The sequence below is a fragment of the Atractosteus spatula genome, chromosome 7, assembly GCF_055471065.1.
Source record: "Atractosteus spatula isolate fAtrSpa1 chromosome 7, fAtrSpa1.hap1, whole genome shotgun sequence".
Taxonomy (NCBI): Eukaryota; Metazoa; Chordata; class Actinopteri; order Semionotiformes; family Lepisosteidae; genus Atractosteus; species Atractosteus spatula.
Window position 1 is genome coordinate 5130910 of NC_142712.1, and position 19950 is coordinate 5150859.

Genomic DNA, 19950 nt, shown 5'->3' on the forward strand with positions numbered 1-19950 from the left:
CTGCGTGGTCCACAGTCACCTGTACGTCTCGGACTGCATTCCGATAATCGACGAACCACATAAAAATATCTCCTCCAACCCACAAACACAGATTTAGGAGAGTGCCATGAAGCTGAGGGCTTATTACTATTTCACTACAAGAAAGAAGCAAAACCCCAGACCCTACAGCGACATGTCCAGACTTGTCTTGATAGGAATTTACGCCTGCTCCTTCAGAACTTTTAAAAGAAAAACTGAAAGACTTTTTTTTTCTGCCTGGTTTCCACCACACTGACAAACACTTGAGAATCCCAGCCTTTGATCCGAAGGGCTGGCCAGGTCGAACCAAAGGCGCTGTGCGAGAAGAGACCCTACAGCCCCAGCTCGGTACTGTGCCACTTCTGCTGTGGACTGGACACTAACCTGGACTGTCGGGAGAGGGATTTCAGAGCTTGTTTCTACCAGGACGGGACAAGGAAGGAGCCCAGTATCCCGGCATCAAACACGTCCTGGCATTTCTGAAGAGCTACAACCCTCAAGCACGAGATCCGCCCTCAACAAACACGAGCCGTTGTTTCACGTCTTCTGTCCACATATTACAGATGCCAGAGTGTAAGAGGGGCAGCAGATACAGCACACTGTCAAACACGAAATGACAGCTTGAGCAAAATATACTGTAGGAGGCCACACACAACAGCAGACTGGGCTTTTACTTTTCAGTGATCTACATTATCACTGAAGCAAACTATATTATAAAGTCTCCTACTGGACGATGGAAAACCCCTCAGCATTTGTTTACAAAAAGCCCCAAATACTGAAGTCAGAAACAGCATGCATGTTAAAATATCTGCAAAGTGATGTAGGAGACCAGAAACGAACACCAATATAAATCTATTCTCATACTAAGATGACACTAAAACCCCCACAGCTCCATTAATAGCTCGCGGAAATAAAAATAAAAAACTGAATTAACCACTTAACGCAGAAAAACGAAACAATAAGTCGGTCACTTCCATGCTGAAAAAGCAAAGACACTGACATTCGTCAAGGTTTGTGGAATTAACTTCTGCGTGTTCCCCCGGAGACCCGAACGCTCTCCGCTCCAGCCTCATCAAGACATAACTACATGCGCAAAATCAATAAAAGAAAAAAGCCCAAACTGTACCCGGGGACTGCCATGCCGGATTCGGGGCAGCAGGAGCTTCAGCATGGCTCGCACACCATGGCCGGAGACGGCGAGACAGCTGCCAAACCCACAGGCACGGGGCAGACGCCTAAAGGAAGGACTAGCCCAGGAAAGGTCCTGCCGCTGCTGGTAACCACGGCGATTACAGCATGTCCTGTGCAGGGGCTGTCCTCTCCCCTGTTCCCGTGGAAACAACCGAGGGAAGCAGGACGCACTGGGCTGCAGCTCCAGCTGATAGGACAGGCCGAATTTGCACAGGAAACCACGGAGCTCACAGAAAGGGAAACAGCCAGCCTGAGCTCAACCTCCCCGTGCCTACTGGCCAGTGCGGCGGTGCTGACAGTTATAACTTCAGATGTTTTCCTAAATCGGAGGATCATCCGGGCTTAAGTGAGCAAAGCTTCTCAGTCTCCACCCTTATGAATCAGCGCGGCGACCTCTCGGGTCTGAATCATGCCTCTTTCGCTTTGCTAACTCAAACTCTCGTTGACCGGGAACATAACACCCCATTCATTCATCGACTTGCACCACCCGACTCGGATTCCCTTCGGCCCAGCTGTGCCCATTCTGCAGTTCTGACAAAGTGGGTGAGAGGGAGAGAGACACTGCCATCGCCTTCTTGACAGCAAAGCCACGCTTTGTCTACCACTTCAGAAGGATTTCCCTTACACTAGCAGGAGATCTTCTGAGTTACTCACATGGGGCAAACGTGCATTTTGCGTAATTAATCACCATTATTGTACTGACCATCTTCCCCTTCCGTTTGATAAAAACATTTTGAAGGGAATTAAAATGTTTGCCTTCATTCCCTTCACAGCTGGCTGTGACAAACACATGGCTGACGCGAGAGAGTGCTGCTGTCCCGGGGACAGGAAGTTCTCGCAATCATGGCTGCACAGCTCAAGAGCCCCGCGTAGCCCGGGCACCCTGGGGACTGAAGGGCTCGCAGGAGACAAGGTGCAGCACGGCCAGCAAGAGAGTCCAGATTAGATACGTCCACAATCTCCCGAGAATCTCGGAAGGAACGCGCCTCAGCCAGCCCGGCGGCGGGAGAGATGCGTGCTGGAGTGATGGACGCCCCCGCGCTGCGAGATCAGCTCCGTAACGGCGTGCTGGCGGATCCTCGTGCTCTCCTTTGCTCCCGAGCGAGGGGGGGGGTTTCCCGAGCCGATTCCTGCCCGGCGGGAGAGAAGGCGTGCCCGCAGTCGGCACATCTTCTCTCCGCTCCCTGATCCTGGGGGACGGCTCTGCGAAGCTCGGGACAGGCCGGGCGACGGACGTCACGCATGGCCCTGCCTTGAGCCTCGAGCCTGGGCCTCTCTCTATCAGTGCTGCACAGCTCCGTCAGAACCATCCTCCCACGTCCCACAAGCCTCCTGCAGAGAGAAGTACTGCCCGCTCTTCGTTTGAAATGCGCTTTCCTTAGTTTCTACCTGAGCCCATTGGTTACAGTTTCACTGTTGGTTCTGGAGCCCAGAGGGTCCGACTGTCTTGGGATGCCATTGATTTGAAACAACTGGGGCAGGTGCCCTCGTAGTCTTCTCCATTCACGACTGAAAAAGATCTGTTTCTCCAGCATTCCTTTAAGCCCTGGAATACATCTAGACTGGTTTCACTGAATACAGAGAGGCTGAGCGATATCTTTCAGGAAGCAGCCCGCAGGTTGCCCACCATCTAGTAGCCACCCTGTGACAGGCTAATAAGGCGGCCATCTCTTCCCCCACAAAGACAAGGGTTCATCTTTGGAGGCAACTGGATGGGTGATTTGGCAACTGTCAATTGCCCTGTGTACTTTCCAAAAGCCACAATTCATAAAATGCGAGAATCGCTTCCTTTTCCTGGAGGGAATTTTGGGTGAATTGTGTAATATGGTCACATGAGCTGCTTTCGCTTAAGCAGTAGACATCACCCAACTTCTACTTGGTTCAGACAGAGCTGGCAAAGCAGTGAGGCTGAAAGTGATACGTGCCCTGGCTTTTAAAGGAGAAAAAATCACAGAGATTTGTCATTTCTCTCTCGACTACGGCAGTCCCTTAAAATAAACGGTGCCAAAATCAAGAAACACGAGATTTTACTCACAGTCTTGCTCCAATAACGATTCCCCAATTGTCTCAAATGAACTCCTATACACTACCCAGACAGCAAGCAATAGGGCTGTCATTTACCACTGAATACAGCTCCATAAAAACACCAGTACAACCAGTAGAATGCTTAATTATATCATTATACTAATGCATAGTATATAATTAAAGAGCTTGTGTGCCAAACATATTGCAATGGAACTGATAGGAAGATCACTATGTATTAAGAGAATAAATATTAATGAGCCCTCCCCATTTCATGACAATAGGAAACAACACGGTCTAAACCTTCTAATTTATGTCTTGCGTGTAAAAAGTCAAAATTAGCATCCGTGAGCAGCTGCTTTACCCTTATAAGGGCTCATCAGCAAGGCACTGATAACTAGTGAAACACAAGTGCATGGATCAAGGAATACCTTTAAGGTATACGTTGTCTTTATAAGAGCAAGCAGACATAAATTACGAGAATGAATACTAATTAAAGTAAGTCAGTAGTCACTAATAAAGTCGTATTACTCATCAAGTGCAATTTTTAGCACACAAGTTCATTTAATTAAAGCACCTTTAATTAAAAAACTTGGCTCCCTCTCTGATAAACAATTCCAGAACTTTCTAGGGTTCGATTTCAACAACCTGACAGTTGAAGCATTCTGAGCTCGTATTTAAAAATCTGTCATTCCTTCTGAATTAAGAAAAGAGACTTCACAGTTCACAGATGAATAATTAAAGAGTCTATGTAAATATCAGTGCAGTGTGAACCCCGGCTATCTTCTCATGAGAGAGATGGTGTTTGGTTTCCTGAAGATCAGAGAGGAGGAGGCTTGAAAAAAACAAGAAAAAAAGAGTACTTCCTGTGAGTCTACACTCTGCCAACTTGACAGAAAAGATATAAAAATCCAATATTCTACAGGCTTGGTGTAGTTAATGACCACTAAAAGAAGAAGACTGACTCATTTATACTGTGAGACAGGTGATTTGGCTTCTCACAGTCTGGGTTTTTAAACTTTTTAGTTTAGGTCTGTTTGGTACAGACTGGTTCACATCAGATGTTTCTGCTGTTTATTTCCCCCCCAACCAAATCACTTTTCCTGAGAGGAAAAAAAAAACACAAAACAATAATCATGCAAAAAAATAATAAATCAGAAAACTACGCAAGTCTCCAATAATGTTTTAATTTGACAACATAATTAATGAATTTCTCAACAGGATTTGACATTGGCAGATATTCATCACTTCTCCAATGAAACAGCTCTGACCTTGCTTCATACTTGGCTGGAGATGATAAATCGATAGTGAATCATTACCATGCTGAAAGATGAAGGAAGGGAGAGATATGTTCACTCCATATAGTTAGAAGTTAAATGCACATTCTGAACAAAGGCCATAAAGCAGTGCTCTGAGGAAGCAGGCTCCCTGATGAAAAGACATTGTGCTGTTTCAATAGGGATGCTTCTATAATTCAAGGACACCGCATTTAGAAAGCAAATTCTCTTTCAGCGCAGTTGACATCTTTCTCTAACTCTGCGAACGATGCTGGTCTTTCTTCCTAAAGCTTTAAAGATGATTTATTGACAGTGTCCAACACTGAGCACTCGGGATCTTCCGCAGAAAACGCCTTATGAAAGCGAGTCGTTAGTGTCTGCCGAAATTAGAAAAGGATTATGAAAGAAAAAAAAATATTCAGGGCACCAGAAGTCCTCAGGCATTCTCCACTTGTTATTGTTCTCAATTAACAAGATGCATTTTTACTGACAGGTCAAAATCATACTGTGGGACTTTTGAAAAGCAGTGCTCAAGCTTAAACCGGCCTCTCCCATGACTCTGAACTGAAATATGTAAATCGTCTTTGAGCTGCAAAAATAAACACTACATTTCATTTGCTTTCACAGACGTATTTTTGCCTCCGATCACTACTGCGGTGACCGCTCGGATTCCGGCCCCGCAATGCGGGCCTGTTGAGACAGACAGCGCTGCTCCTGCAGATTAAGACATGCGCTTCTCTCCCAAACGCCGGATAATTTCTACTTCCGAGTCAGGCGCTTTGTTCCCAAGCAGTTTTTTTTTCTTTTTGAAGCCACATCTGTTAAAGTACCAGAAGATTAAAAAGAAAAAACTCGTTTTGACGGTGACCGCGTGATTCGATGTCGAGATATTAAGGGTGAGCCTATAAAATAGTTCTTCACAGACTGACTAAATAGAAGAACAGACCGAGCCCCGGTCAGCCGGCACGGGATCAGACTCTCTACAGGCACGGCGCTTACACGCTGCGGCCCGTCAGGCCTGCCATCACGCCCCCCTGAGCTCAGTCTGTTCTTCTATTCAGTCAGTCCGTGAAGAACTATTTTATCACTCTCCATAACACTGCAAGCTCCCCGACAACACCGATGGGCTCTGCACGTCTCTTCAGCCTGGGCTCTCAACCCACTGCCCGCGTGTGCCGGCGCTCCAGCAAACTAAAGTTTCTCATTTCTGTAGTCACACTCCGGACGAACCAGATGAAACGCAGCCTCTGTGGCTCTCTCCACCAAAACCGATACACGGCTCCAACTGCCCGAACAACAGCTGGCATTGTTCTGAACGCGATCCGGCTCTTCCTCAGAGGAGCCGCAGTGGGGGAAGGCAGAAGGAGCGTCTGCCGGAGAGACACACGGCTCTTTGAAGACGCGCGACTGGAGTCAACAGCTTGCGACACGAGTAAATCGAACCGGCGCTTCCTGCCCGAGTGTCTGACAACAAACCATGTGGCTACAAGAAGTCCTGCATCCATCTACCTCTTACAGGAACACAACAGCTCTTCTAGTGGACACTGGGAGTGCCCGATATTTAACGGTGCTGTCTCAAGCCCCAGGTCTCTGTGCACACAAAGGCCGCGAGGTCCGTCATCTCACCCGGTCGGCAGGACCTCAGGGAGCCTGCTACTGACAAGGGGTTCAATCATCTGAAACCCTAGTTATGACTAGATAAAGGGCCTCTATCCTCCCTCCTAAACCCTCACCCAGCTTTTCGGCCCAATTAGCATCCTGATTTGCGCACAGCAGCCACTCCGTCCCCCACTGAGCCCTGCGGCATGTAGCCACACGACTGGTCACAGCTGCCCCGACGCACAGCCTGGTCTCCACGGTGTGGAGCGACAGGTACAGCCTTCCCGCCTCATGCGTGTTCCGCCCACCTCCCCTTCCGCAGGTGAGGCCACAGAGTGCCGCGACCACGTGCGCGGGAGTCCGCTCGGTGCCGCGTGGGGTTTACCGATTTTAACTTCATTTCAGCCCACTGAGGATAGTGAGGGATCCTCTCCCCACCTTCTGTCCATTCAGCCATTTTTTTTCATTCTTCCATTTTGCTGTAAATTTGTAATGGCTCCCCCCCTGCCTCCACACAGCACTGGAAAAGCAGGCGGCGGAGTCCGGCGCGTCGGGGATGGTTCTCCTGAGACAGTCCAGTCCGACGCACTGGAGGAGGGGCACGGAAATACGGCACAGCATTCATATCCCATTTCCCATCGGCTTCCTCCCCTCGCCCTAAACTCGGGTAAGGCACAGAACAGGTGCCACACACTGTCACCAGACCGTCCAACAACAGCAAAGCAACCATCCGAGAGAAACCTCATTTCTCTCTTGAGCTCTTTGGGCATTCCTGCTCCCTCGGACACTTTTTCTTTAACGTCGGCTGACCTGTGATGACGTGCCCTTCCGAGTGCAGGGTTGGGAGGGATGGGGAATGAGACTGCGGATTTTCCCACTTGGATGTATCACCGTTTAGATGTGCCTGTTGTACTTCGTGGGCATGTAATTGGACAATCAAAAAAAACAGTTCAGAGCAAAAGGAAAGGAGCCTTGTCAATGTGTGCAGGCAGTTGTATTCTCCAACACGGTTAACCTCCCCCCCCGAACATAAATGTGTGGCTTCTCAGCTAATAGCTGAGTAAAGACCAAGATCCAGTCATTTCCAGTGGTGAAACATAGCTTCTACCTACAGCTTCTTTGAGTGAAGATCAGAGGTTGCGTGAGGCAGGAGCTCTTGCTGGCGTTTTGGAGCAAACAGGGTAAAACAGGAAAATGCCCCGTGAACGGCTTTTCACAAGCACCTTGTTTACATAATGAGAGATGAAACCTGGTCTGTTAAATCTGCACTCATTAAAGACGCAAAAAAGTAAGTCCAGATGGCATGAAGCAGATTAAATATCCATCTGCCAAGAGCTTTGCTGGTGACAGGGCTCAAAGCAATTCTGAAAAAGCACGGTTTTGTCTGCGAGCAGGGCTGGTGCCGCGTTTCCACAGCGCATCAGTTCAGAGCCTCAGTCGGGAGACAAATCCGGATTTCGAAGTGCCCTCATTAAAAACCCTGGTAACGGTCACATCCATCCCTGCAGTGCCTCACCTGGATCACAGTGCCACAGTTCAACTGAGGCTTTTCCAGGAAAAGTCCATCCGGTCTCAAGTTCTACGTTGTCAGCCAGTAGAACAGCACTAATTGTTTTGCACATACTCGTGCACATTTCTCTGTTGGCAATAGGAATAACCAATGATTGCTGCATTAATGGGACACGTGAAGGATATACAGGACGCAGGGACCACGATTACCATCCTGTATGAGAGGACTTTTTCCATGTGCGCCATGTGCTTCAAGTCAGGGAGATGTGGATGGAGGATGTGATAGGTCATTTCTATAATCCGCCAGGCCAGGACAGAGCTGGGAGAGGGAAACAGACACAGGGGTAGGAACAAGCCTGCTATGTTTACTCACTAGACTGCCCTTCCAGGTTTCAGTGTGCGGTTTGCAGGAACTGTCCTGCTGGAAGTACAGGCCTCAGAGGAAGATTAACAGCTGGCTCAATTCTTTCAGCCTCTCCTTGGATTGTACAGCTGGACAACAGAATCCGATTCTTGATTTTACTGATCAAACATTATTTAACATGAAAACAAGAGGCCCCATTTTTTTTTTTACACAAAAAGCTGTGGGAGTTTTTTCTGGGTCATGCTGTTAAACCCAATAACCCGGCACCTTTCACGAAACAGATGAATGAGCTCAGTGAGCTACTAACTACAAGTTGGGCCGAACAGCCTCCTCTCCTTCATGATCTCTTTTGTGTTCGTAACTTCAGGCCACATAAAAGGTTCACACAGTGAAATTACAGCACTTCCACTTTTCTTATTCGGATTGTCAGGCATTACATCACTTTTGCTACAACAGTGCATACGAGTCATGGCAAATAAAGAGAGAAAGAAGGTGAATTTGCACCACATGGGGAAACAATCCAGTGAAGCTGTTCGTATTGCACGAATGGTTGCGCCATTATTACTTACTTGACTAGCACTCACCATGCAAAAGCAACTGCATGATGTCATATGAAGTTACCTAACTGCCTTTTATGAAAATTCCCTTTTTAATTGCCTAACGTATACAAAGTGACTGCCGAACTGTTCTGCCTATTTTTCCCGTAATGATGACTGAACGCTAATTTCATTAGCACGAGGCTGGTGGGGCTGGCACTCTCGGAAACACCCGCTTCACCCATTGCGATCGCGTCTTTGCTCACCACCATGTCTTGTGCCAATGTACCGCAGCAAAGAAACAAAGTTCTGACAGCTGCCAAAAATATCTGCCAATGCCAACCAATGGCTGAAGTCAGAAAAATAAATTCGAGCCCCGATTACAGTTTCTCGTCATGCGATGGCAAGTCTGTGCAGCAAATCCAAGGGTAAATCTGCGTTCACATCAAAGCTTTGCAGCACATCTGCGGCTCAACAGGTCACAAATCACCTCTGAAAAGGAGGAAATTTTAATTTGTCGAGTGACACATCCGAGTCAGGTCTGGCATCTTCGAATCACATTAAGAGGCTTTCCCTTAATGAGGCCGACAACCCAATTTGATTACCAAAAAAACTGCAGCTAATTGGATGGCATGTAATAAGGTTCCAGTTTATTAATCACAGCATTTCCATGCCTGGGAAAGAAAAATAAAGAAAGCAGGCCATCGCAACCTCCCACAATGGGCACAGCCTAGGAAAAATGCCAGAGGTTATTTTCACAGTAAACAAGTTTCTTAGCCGAGCGTAACAAGACGGATTTCAAGCCTTTTGACTGCTAATTTCCTAATAAACACCACCTCGTTTTCCACAGCTATGTTTCAGAGACAGCAAAATTGATTTTGGTCTCCTTTCACCCCACCCCTCAGGGGCCAGCAGTTTCTTGCTCAATTAGCGCCTTGAAGGTTTCACAACTTCTTTTAGAAAATGGGGAACACACTCCGCCTGTGGAGGAAAAAGCTCTAAAAATCCCCCAGCTCTGAAAGAAGCACGACGGCGTCACTCCTACCACAGTTCAGGCGGGGGGAAATGCCCAGACTGAGAACTACACCGTTTAACAATCAACACTGCAAGATCTGAGTTTCCCTGAGAAAAACATTTCCATTCATTCTCAGAAGTCACAGTGCCACACTTAAGTAATCCCAAACTCAAAACTATCACACTTCGCAACACTATTCTTGTGTCCGGAACAAACCTCCTGTGTCCATTATTACTCACCCGAAGATTTCATCCAAGAGAACTTATGTTTGTACCCATTAACACAGCTGGGATTTGAACACGCAACCTTCCAGTTAGTGGTCCAGAGCCTTAACCACCGCCCCCACACTGCTGACAAGTAACTGTGGACTGTGCCAAAAAATTGGGTGGATGACATTTCGGGAACTAACAAACTAAAGTACAAGCCACTAAATCTTACTTGTTGGTCGCATTCCCCGAACCAAAACTCGACAGCCCCTCTCAGTCCCAGGGGCCAAGCCAACAGTGAGCTGGTCCTTCCGAGCCTAGTCACAGCCCGGAACAGGACTGAGGTCAGGGCTCATGGCACAGCACAGCACCTGAGCATGGACCAGGAAGCACACCTGCCTCCCGAGGTGCTGTTCAGAGCAAGATCCCCAAGGACAAACCTTTTCTTTTTTTAACTTTACTGGTTTTCAACTGCTTATTAATCATGGGGGGAGAAAGATCAATCTCGAAGCTCCACAACTTGGGAGGACTAGAGTGTGACCGTGGTGAGATTAATTAGCGAAAGGGACTATTTTTTTTTAACTTGGGGAAACGATGCTCAACACGCCAACACTCACCAAGGTCAAGCGGCACAGGAAACACTAGAGGGAGGGAGTGGGAGAGACAGGAATAAACACTGCCAAGTGATGTGCGTCTATGCACAGGAAAACAGGTTCACGTTCCTTCACACTTGCAGGGACTGCGGGGACTTGGGGGGATTTTCAAGTGCGTGCTCCAGCACCACCAGCGGTTTTCTCACGATACCATGAACGCATGTGGCAACAGACGTCTCGATGCCAGTACGCACTCATTTATGCTTTTGAATTGATATCGTCTGGTAATTTCCTATACTGCAGCTGTGCCTTGTGGCAACAGGGCAGACGAAGCGCTTCCTGCGCAGGCACGTCAATGAGAGGTAAGAGGAAGAGAGCGAGAGCAGGAAGAGGCAGCTGTGTCGCGGACTCGGGCCTCCTCGGCGTGACTCAGGTGGACTCTCTTTCACGCAGCCTGGCACCCACGCCAAGCCATCGCTGGTGAGGACCGGGCATGCTCACTCCGCTCATGTGACTGGCACTCACGATCTTACAAGACCGTAAGCGGGTGTAAGCGTGCGTCACAGAGCTTTTCTCCAAATGACTTGAACAATTTAACCGACAGTCCTGCGCAAGGCTTCCAGATCGGATCCTCCTACTAACACCTGGAAGCCCGTCACTTTCACACAAGCCTATTAAAAATCTGTTGGCTTTTATACATAGCAGCCCCACCACGTCCCCCAAAGTCCAAAGCGAATGTATTCTTTTCCGTTTAAACGCTTGTTTAACCAGGTGAGTCAATGGGAGAATAATTCCTCATTGCAGAATCAACAACCAGCGAGATAAGGAATGGAATTAAATCGCATCTCTATCCATCACTCACTTCCTCTGTGTAACTGTGATTGACTGGATGTTTGAATAATGGTGTGACGAGTGACATTATCAGCCAGATGTGACACCTAATTGTGCGAGACCGTTTTTTTAAGCTTGACCGTACACCACCTTATAAAAGAAGAAAATATTTCATAGTTACACTGGCAGAAATTAACTTTATAAATCCACACAAGTGCCGATCAAGTTCAAACAAGTGCAGCACCTTTTGCACACAATCTAACATGACCACTTTTTACATCACACCTGGCAGTGTGCAGTGACGTATTCAGACTGTCAGAACTTTTTCCTTCTCATCGAGAAAAGCACATCGAAACTAATCGAATGAGCAGCATTTGATTGCACCTTATCTTGCATTGCAACTTACACATCTCAACAGACTGCTTCAGGCTCAAGTGATCCCTTTCTGCACCAGCATTTTCACGGAGCAGAACTTACTAGACAACGTGACCCCAATGTTTTAAGGCAAAAGGCAGTGCCTGATTGCCAAACTGTGCACTGCTGCACCTGAGCGGATAAGCAGGGGTGTTGGTCACCAACAACACTTACACCCACTGGGCAAGAGGGCACCCTGGCTGACCGCAACTCGTGACACCCCCGTGACCTCTGTCCCTGTTCAGAAACCACATGAAGGACATAGCTCAGACACGGACCAGTGACTTCATGACAAGACTCAGCCATCTCTCACCTGATCTATTCAGGAACCCCCTTTTCAAGTTCCTAATAGCTAAGAAGAGCTGTGGCCAACATTTTTTTTTGTACTGAATCAATGCTTGAAATTCCATTGATTTTGGGAGGTTAGCCCCATAAAATTTACTTCTCAGATGCTTTGTCTTTTACTACAGCCCTATTGTAAGGTCCCTATTGTAAAGCCCTTACAGAGATAAAAAAGGGCATTAACCTCTATGACAGGACGCCCAGCTCTGTAAAATTACATTTGATTCGATATTGGCTGATAGTTTTCACAACTCTGGTTCCCACGTCCAGAAAGAGGCTGGAGAGGTGAGCAGCTCAATGATGAGAGCAGGCATATTTTCTCAGGGATCTGTGCTCTCATCCCCGCTACTCCCACAAAACTGCTACCATCACCAATATGTCGGGGTCTTTGTGAAGAAGTCACAGCACAGGGACGGCCACTTCAGCCCTACCGAGGCGGAAAATAAGGAGTAAGAGCACACACGCGCGCGCACGCACGCACGCACGCACGCACGCACGCACGCACGCACGCACCGACCCCAGCTCAGAAACAGGCCCAGCAAAACTCACGAGAACTGAAAAAACTGCAAGCTTTTTTTTTCTTGGAAGGGGAAATAACCTGTGGGATTACCAGTCCCTGTACTCATGTGAACAGGAAGATAAAATTAATTCAGACAGTGTGAGCTCTCCAGTCGGGAATTGAAAGCTGCACAGGCTGGTTATCGCTCGGCTTCACCTGGGTCATTTAGAGTGGGGAACAAGCTGCAGGAGTCACAGGGCACTTTAATGGAAAAACACGGCAGAGCTGCAGCTCTCTGCAGTGGTGCTCAACAGGGCCAGGCCTATACGATATACACTGAGCTATAAAATAAACGCGCCACTATTTGTGCATGTTCATAGAAAAATAAAACATGCAGATTTTGCATATTGATCACATGTTTTTGAGTGATTGATTATGAATGAACATGATACGTTTAAGAGACTCAGACTGGTACATCAGTACAAAATCAACTCATTAGTTACCTATATGTGACTGGGCACAGGTCGCGAGGCAATTCAACCTGTTCATTGTCAAACCTGGCAAAAATCAAGGAATTAGAACAGAAGCGAGTCGTCTTGGTTTCTTTATCAAGAGAGCCGTCTTGAGACGGGTTAGTTTTACCCTAGCAATGACAAGTGGTTACAGTAGCAATCCTGCTCTGTATGAGAGGAGCCGCAGGTTCAGACACTTGGCGTCTGTGCTTGGCTGAGGAGCCAATGGTGCGAAGGTACCACCTGCGGGACCACGTCTGAACGCCTCCAAGTCTGTATCCTTCCTAAAGCCCTTCAACGCCTTTGCGCCGGCAGTATCTCAGAGGCTGGACCATGGCACCTCAGCTGGACTCTCCAGCAGTGGAGACAAGTCCTGTCCCACGATGGTTTGTGCAGACCACTCTGATGGCCACAAGTAAGCATGGAGGCACTCGGACATAACGATGCGCTATCACTCTGTTGAGTGCGGCAGGCCGGCGGACGGCTGGTCTGAGCGTGAACAGCCCTCACAGGGGCCAATGGCACCCTGAGGTGCTACGCCGGTCGAGCCCCAGGATCTCTTGCCTGCCGCACACCACAAGGACCGACATGACTCGGATGAGTAACCAGCTTTCTTGCGGAATGAGAACGTGAGCCCTGCCTCTCATCTGCCCAGCACGCCAGACTTGAGCCCCCATGAAAATCTGCAAGATGAGCTGGGCTCCTCATGTGACACCTGGAGCTGGGATCCACCGAACAGACGCATGCTTGTGCTGCTTCCAGGAGAGGGATGGGACAGAATCCCAGTTTCCCCAGAAGCACACGGAGATCTAATAGGCCTCTCCAATGCCAGATCAATAACTCTGGCATTCATGTCTATAATTATCTGTCAGGAGTTCTCCTGCTGAAATATCTCTAGACAAGTTCATACAGATCATTCTATGATGCAACTGATCCTTATCATAAGCCCAAAAGAGTAGAGAACGCACCGAACAAATCCGCCAACCTCAGCGGCAGCTAATCTTGAGGAGTATTCGGTGCTCGCAATTAAAAGAGGATTTTGCTTTAAAATTTCAGTTATGCAGATTCATCCTACAGCTCTTCTGTGACCGCAAAACTTCATCTCTAAACTCAGTGACTCACTCCCCCAGTAATTATGAAGTTCTTGCACGTTGCACACACTATCATCACGTTCTTTACAGAGTTTACTCCTCTTGATGTCACTATTACATAAAATGAATAAAGATTAAAATGTTGAGTACTTGCCAAGATTTAGCACCAATGGTGCAAACGCCCTGTCAGAAGAGACACAGAAAAAAATGTTCTGACCCTGCAGAAGCCCCTCCCTCACCCTCCTCTTCTTCGCACCATCAACCTCCTTTCTTCCTTTCCGAAACAGTGCTTTCTCTCCCAGCACCACATCTAACGTGCACAACGGCAAACGGCATGCACAGGTTTCCGACCAAAACAGTGAAATTACTCAGAATACATGCAGTCCCATGAATTTGAAGAGCCCCTTAATACCATACTGAGCTTCAGACTAGGCGTTTTCACTCATGTGCCCAGAGAGGCTGACCAGAAGATCGGACAGCGACCGAAGGAACCCAGCCTGCCTCCTCGCCTCGGTATTCAGGACCTTCTCAGCAGTGAGTGAGGTCACTCTGAATGAAGAGCCTCATCAACACGTTACGCAAGACTGACTGAAACTGGATTTATTTTTGGCAATGTCTCTCTATATCACAATGCACAGTCCCGTGCCTGTAACTGCAATTAACACACTAGGATGAGTGTTATAAAGACCGCAATGAATTAATTAAACCCTGTCTTCTACGTAAAAAACTGAACTGCAGAATCTTTCTGTACTCCAGACCAGAAGGCTGCCACGCCAGTTCTCGTGCAAAACCAAGGACGTAGACAGACAGCACAAATAAGTGATGTTTGTTGCTTTCTTTCCTCGACTAGATTTTTCGTTTCCAACTCCACAGAAGAAAAAACAACGGATTCCTAATCAGAATGGTGTGAGAACTTAACAGGTCATTTATGTGCCATTTATTTAAACATCCTCTTCAGGAGGAAAAACCTGAAATGCACCGGTTATGCATTTATGACAGCACAGGCCAGGGGCCTCGAACCCTGATCTTGGAGGGCAGGTGTGTCTGCAGATTTTCTAGGTCTCTTTAAGACATCTGCACCCAAAGAGATCTTAAAATAAACTAATCATGAGCAGATTTAGGTAGATCAAAACCCAGCTGGACTGAAAACCTAAAGGGGAACGCCGGCACTCCAGGTACTGGGCTGAGGACCCCTGGCCTAGGATCACAACCCAAGGGTCTGAAGCAATCCACAGAGAGTGGGGGTGGAACAGGAAGGCAGAACACTTAAAAACAAACGGAATATTTTGTAAACTCATTGTGGGATACAGTTTGTGTTTTATTTCCAAGCGATAAGAGTGCAGAGAGATACAGAGATCCAGTAAGCGCCTCTATTTACCTTTGTGGGTTTATTCTCAGAAGCAACAAGGGCTTTACTATGGTTCACCACCAACAGACACAAGAGGGAGCAGGAGGAGCAGTGTGGCAGTGGAGCTCATGGGTACAGTGACCACCTCTCTTTAAAACATGTCTGCTTGACCAAAGACTCCCATCGGGGGTCCGGAAGGAGCCCTGCGACACCTGGATTTCATGCCGTCTTATCATCCCTTTACTTAAACTAATTTTTAAAGACTTTCAGCTCTGTGGAGCTGTGTAGAAAAATACAACCTGAAAATTATTTTAAAAAGCTAAATGAAAGCACAGCAGTCAAAAGCACAGTGTGCTCAGCATCACTGCTTAAGCAGGAGCAGGTGTCGAGTCTCTGAACCCCACCTTCCAGCAGGTCCTTAATGCTCCTCTGTCTGAAAGGCAACCCAGAGAGCAGAAGTGGAAACGGCATAAAAGGGCATTTAAAAACAGGAACAGGAGGCACTTCCCTGACCAAAGGGACGTGGGTGTCTGGAACAAACTGCCCGGCCATGTGGTTGAAGCCGATACCTTGGCTTCTTTCAAGAAATGGCTGGACGAGATCCGTAGATTAATTAGCTACTAACTACCAAATCAGCTGGATGGGCCAAATAGCCTCCTCTCATTTGTGACCTTTGAAATATTCTAAGGCTGTGGCAATTTCAAGCTGAAACACAGATCCGTTTGTCATTTGTATGCATAAACGGAGATTTCTGAAATCAAGAATGAATGCAGAAAAAAGGTTGAAAACTGAGCAACTGGTACATAGTGGGTCTGGGTTTTTTCAAGTTGTACAATGCTGTAGGATCTGCTTTATCTTGTATTGAATGCTTGAATAAAGCAGTTTTTTTTTTTATTTAAACTTTCTCACAAAATACTCAGCACTTGGCAGTGTGACACCAGTGGCAGTGCAGAAAGCCAGAAACAGATTTTATTTTAAATCTCTTTCTCAATATAAGCAAGTCTTATCTGCTGCGCTGAAGTCATCCTGATGTCTTCCATTAATGTTATTTATTACCCTTCTCTAGCATGGAACCTCTATAAACAGCACAAGGACCAGGCAAACTCGGCTTGGGTATAATAAAGCCAGATAAACTTTTTTCCAAATACATAATTCATGAACGCAAAGACCAGACAGTGATCCTCTAAAAATTCCTGGCTTGGCTTATAAAATGTCAAGGTCAGATGTCCCCGCTTTGTTTTGAGGCAATTTATAAAAGACTCGGGAATGTTCAGCAAAGTGTGTCCAATCACATTCGGCTCTCTGAATTTCATCTTACCATCTAGTGACATCTCGTATACCCTGACTCTCCACTTCTGCACCACCTACAGTAAGATGTCAGGAAGCTGTGGATATCACTCCCACAAGCTGCTTACAACACAGATGCATTTAGGACCATTAGAGTTCCAGAGAGAGGAGGTACAGACTGCCGCTTGAAATAAATTCAATACGGCCACTGAACCATTAAAACAGGGATTAAGAAATCAATGCACTCCATTTCCAGGTCATTTTAATCTAATAACCGGGGTCACGCTGACAGGGTGCTGACAAACCACTTTTAACCTGCAGAATGCCAGCAATTCAATGAGGTGTGGACTTCAGGCAGGATGAACTGGGGGGAGCCGGGTGTCCTCTGCGAGAGGAGAAACAGAACTGAGCTGGGGACACAGGTCCCCCCAACGTCTTCGGCGACGGAGGAGGGAGGGAGTGTCGCCGAGCAGGAGGACACAGAGCGGGGACACTGATGACGGGTCCGGCAGCCTCAAAGAGGACCACCACAACAGAACGGAACTTGGACTTACGCTGCACATCGAAGGCTCGTCCTCGCCCATCGAGTCCTCTGCCACCTGATGCCCATTCTGCAGAAGCAAGCAACAAAGCGACCGTGAGGACCAGACTGCTGTGACAGGAGGGCTGGGCGTGTGGCTCGGTCACGGGTCTCGGACCTCGACAAGGTTCCGGGAGGCCGGACACAGAACCGAAACGGTCCCAGCAGAACCCCCATTGCTGTGCGAAGCCGTTTCGTTTTTTTGCTTTTTGTCTTTTTCCCCCCCAAACCTGAGGTCAGAAACGTAAAAAAAAAAAACTAGTTTGCTAAAGCAATTTAGTTAAAACAAAGCAGCCAGGTTTCCAAGAAGTTGCATCTTTTTCGGCGGCCTGTAACAATTCGGATATGACCATCTGAACTTGGCAACTGGTCACGCTGCCCCCCATAAAAACAAGGTAACTCCAGATGAGGCATCTGAGCCAGTGACCCGGGCAGCCGATTCCACAGCACGGAGCTCGTCGAGTTTCTCGTTTGCGCGACAGGATCACGGGTTCCCACGACATCACTACAGCTAGTGTAGTCGAGTGTCCCCCACACACACCCATGTCCCCCCGACCGGGGGCGCTACTGGGGAACAGAAAAGCAGGCAGGTGGACGAAAACCGCTTGGGACACCTCTCGGTCCCCCCGCTCAGCCGTCTCGCCACAGCCGACATGACAGAGCAGCCACTGGCAGGTCCGGACACTCCCCGGGGGAGAGAGAGCCGCCTGGTGTCACTGCGGATCGTGGGCCGCGGGGTTACTCCTTCCAGTCACTCAGCGTCTCGCCTGCATTCCCAGCTAAAGAAAACCGGGACTGCCACACCACGGGATGGGTGTAAAAGTTTAGCAGGGAGAAGAAGTCAGGCGTACAGGTCTCCGCCTCGCCCGTGTTGTTGTTGTTGTTGTTGTTGTTGTTGTTGTTACTACCTGCCGGACACCGCAAAACCTGCCTCGCCTTTTTTGTAAAAAAAAAAACCCCCAACAACAACAACAACAACAACAAAACAAACAAAACCGTCTAAAAACAAAAAAACCGACCTGCGGCGTTGTGAGCCACCACACCCGGCCCCCTCACGACGACGACGAGGGCGTCGGAAATCGCGGACCGACCCGTCCCGTCCGCACACGTGTCTGAGCGGCAGCCAAGCCCCTGCGTGTGCGGTGTCGGTTTCAAGTCTTCATTTGACCTAGACGAGTGCGTCCCCCTCCCCTCCCTCCCTCCTCCGGCTCCGTGTACGCCTGTTTCTTCCTCTTTCTTTTCGGTTTTCAAAAACGGATCGCGGAGTGCAAGACGGGCTCCGCGATCGATCTTCCTTCCTCTCTAGGCTTTGACACCCCCTCTCCGCTTCACTTCAAAACTGCCACACAACACACACACACACATAACAACAACAACAAAAAAAAAGCTCCGAGAAACCGGCAGCTGCTAAAACTATATAGATATATGTGCAGGTGAATAAACGCATCACGGGTGGGAGGCGGCGATGTTGTATATCGTCCCCGTCCGTCCGGGTTTGTGCCGACAACAGAACTAACTTGGAAAACTGATTAAAAAAAAAAACGCCTGTGCAAGTCGCAGTCGCTGCCGCCACTATACCGCCTCTCTCTCTCCTCTCTCTCTCTCTCTCATTCCAAGTTGAGATATTTGTCGCAAAGTTAAAAGTCGGCTTGTGCCGTCCCAGGACAAGCTCGGATCTCCGGGAGAGGACCGGTCCGGTCCAGACAACCCCCCTCCTCCTCCTGACAACCGCGTCCCAGCTGACAACTCGCCCCGGTCCGGTCGGTCCGTCGGTCCGTCCTCCACTCACACACACACGGGTCCCGTCCGGCAGACTCACCTCGCTCTCCACGTCCCCCAGAGCCATCTTCTGCCAGGGGTCCCCCAGCTGTGCCAGCGGCATCTCCGGCCGGAGTCAGGCGGACTGACAGTTGACCGGAGCAGCACGACGCTCACTCTCACACACTCGCACACACCAGGGGGAAAAAAAAAAAAGCTTACGACGCTGAAACAAGGGGGAGGGAGGGAGGGAAGGAGGGGGGGCGTCAGGAAACAGGAGAGGAAAAAAAAAAGAAAACAAGCCTAAACTCTTGACAGGGACGAGCTGCCCCTGAGCGGAAAACGAAGGAAAAAAAAAAGGCGGCGGGGGGGTGGGGGGTGGGGAGCCCTAATATAGTCCAATCCGGTGACTTGAGTTCTTCCGTTTAGTCTGTCTCTTCTCTCTCTCTCTCTCTCTCGCTCACTTCCGCTTTTCTCAATATGGCGCCGCGGCTCTCTCGGGCTTACCTGTCCGTCACAGCGAGGCCGGTTGCCGAGTCACGGCTGCTGCGTCACGGCTGCGCCGCCGGGGGGGGGGGGGGAGCGGGGGAGGAGCCCCCCCCACCGGGCAGCGTGTCCAGGTGAGAGAAGAGGGCGACTAGACCGAGGGCGGAACCTGAGTCACCGAGCCGCAAGCTCTCTGAACCCGCCCCCCCCCCCCACCGTCCTCCCCCAGCGGTCCTACCACACGGCTGTCCCGGCCGGCTAGCCCAGATAGACGGGATATATTTCAGTTCAATTCAAGGTGCTTTATTTGCATGACCGATGGGGACAGTCAGTATTGCCAAAGCAAATAAAAATAATAAAATGAACGTGGCACAAAACATAAAACAAAAGTGCAATAAAATCTACAGACGTGTCTGTATAACTCCCACCGCAATCCGTACTTAGCGAATAGTTAGACATCGGACAGGTATGT

The 19950-nt window shown here is 48.6% G+C and overlaps 1 protein-coding gene across 2 annotated transcripts in view; it reads right to left on the bottom strand.

Moving 5' to 3' along the window:
- The window catches only part of LOC148830261 (ribosomal protein S6 kinase alpha-3), a 52519-nt gene extending 33068 nt beyond the window's left edge, over positions 1-19451 (bottom strand). Inside the window, exons 1-2 of one of the 2 annotated variants that reach the window (XM_088920420.1) lie at positions 19054-19451; positions 17209-17265 (exon numbers count right to left, since the gene is read on the bottom strand). In XM_088920420.1, coding sequence (XP_088776546.1) covers positions 17209-17265; positions 19054-19116 — 120 coding nt within the window. In that variant the 5' untranslated portion in view covers positions 19117-19451. The remainder of the gene's footprint in view (positions 1-17208; positions 17266-19053) is intronic. The other variant, XM_088920419.1, reaches the window with a different exon arrangement.
- Positions 19452-19950: the final 499 nt, after the last annotated feature.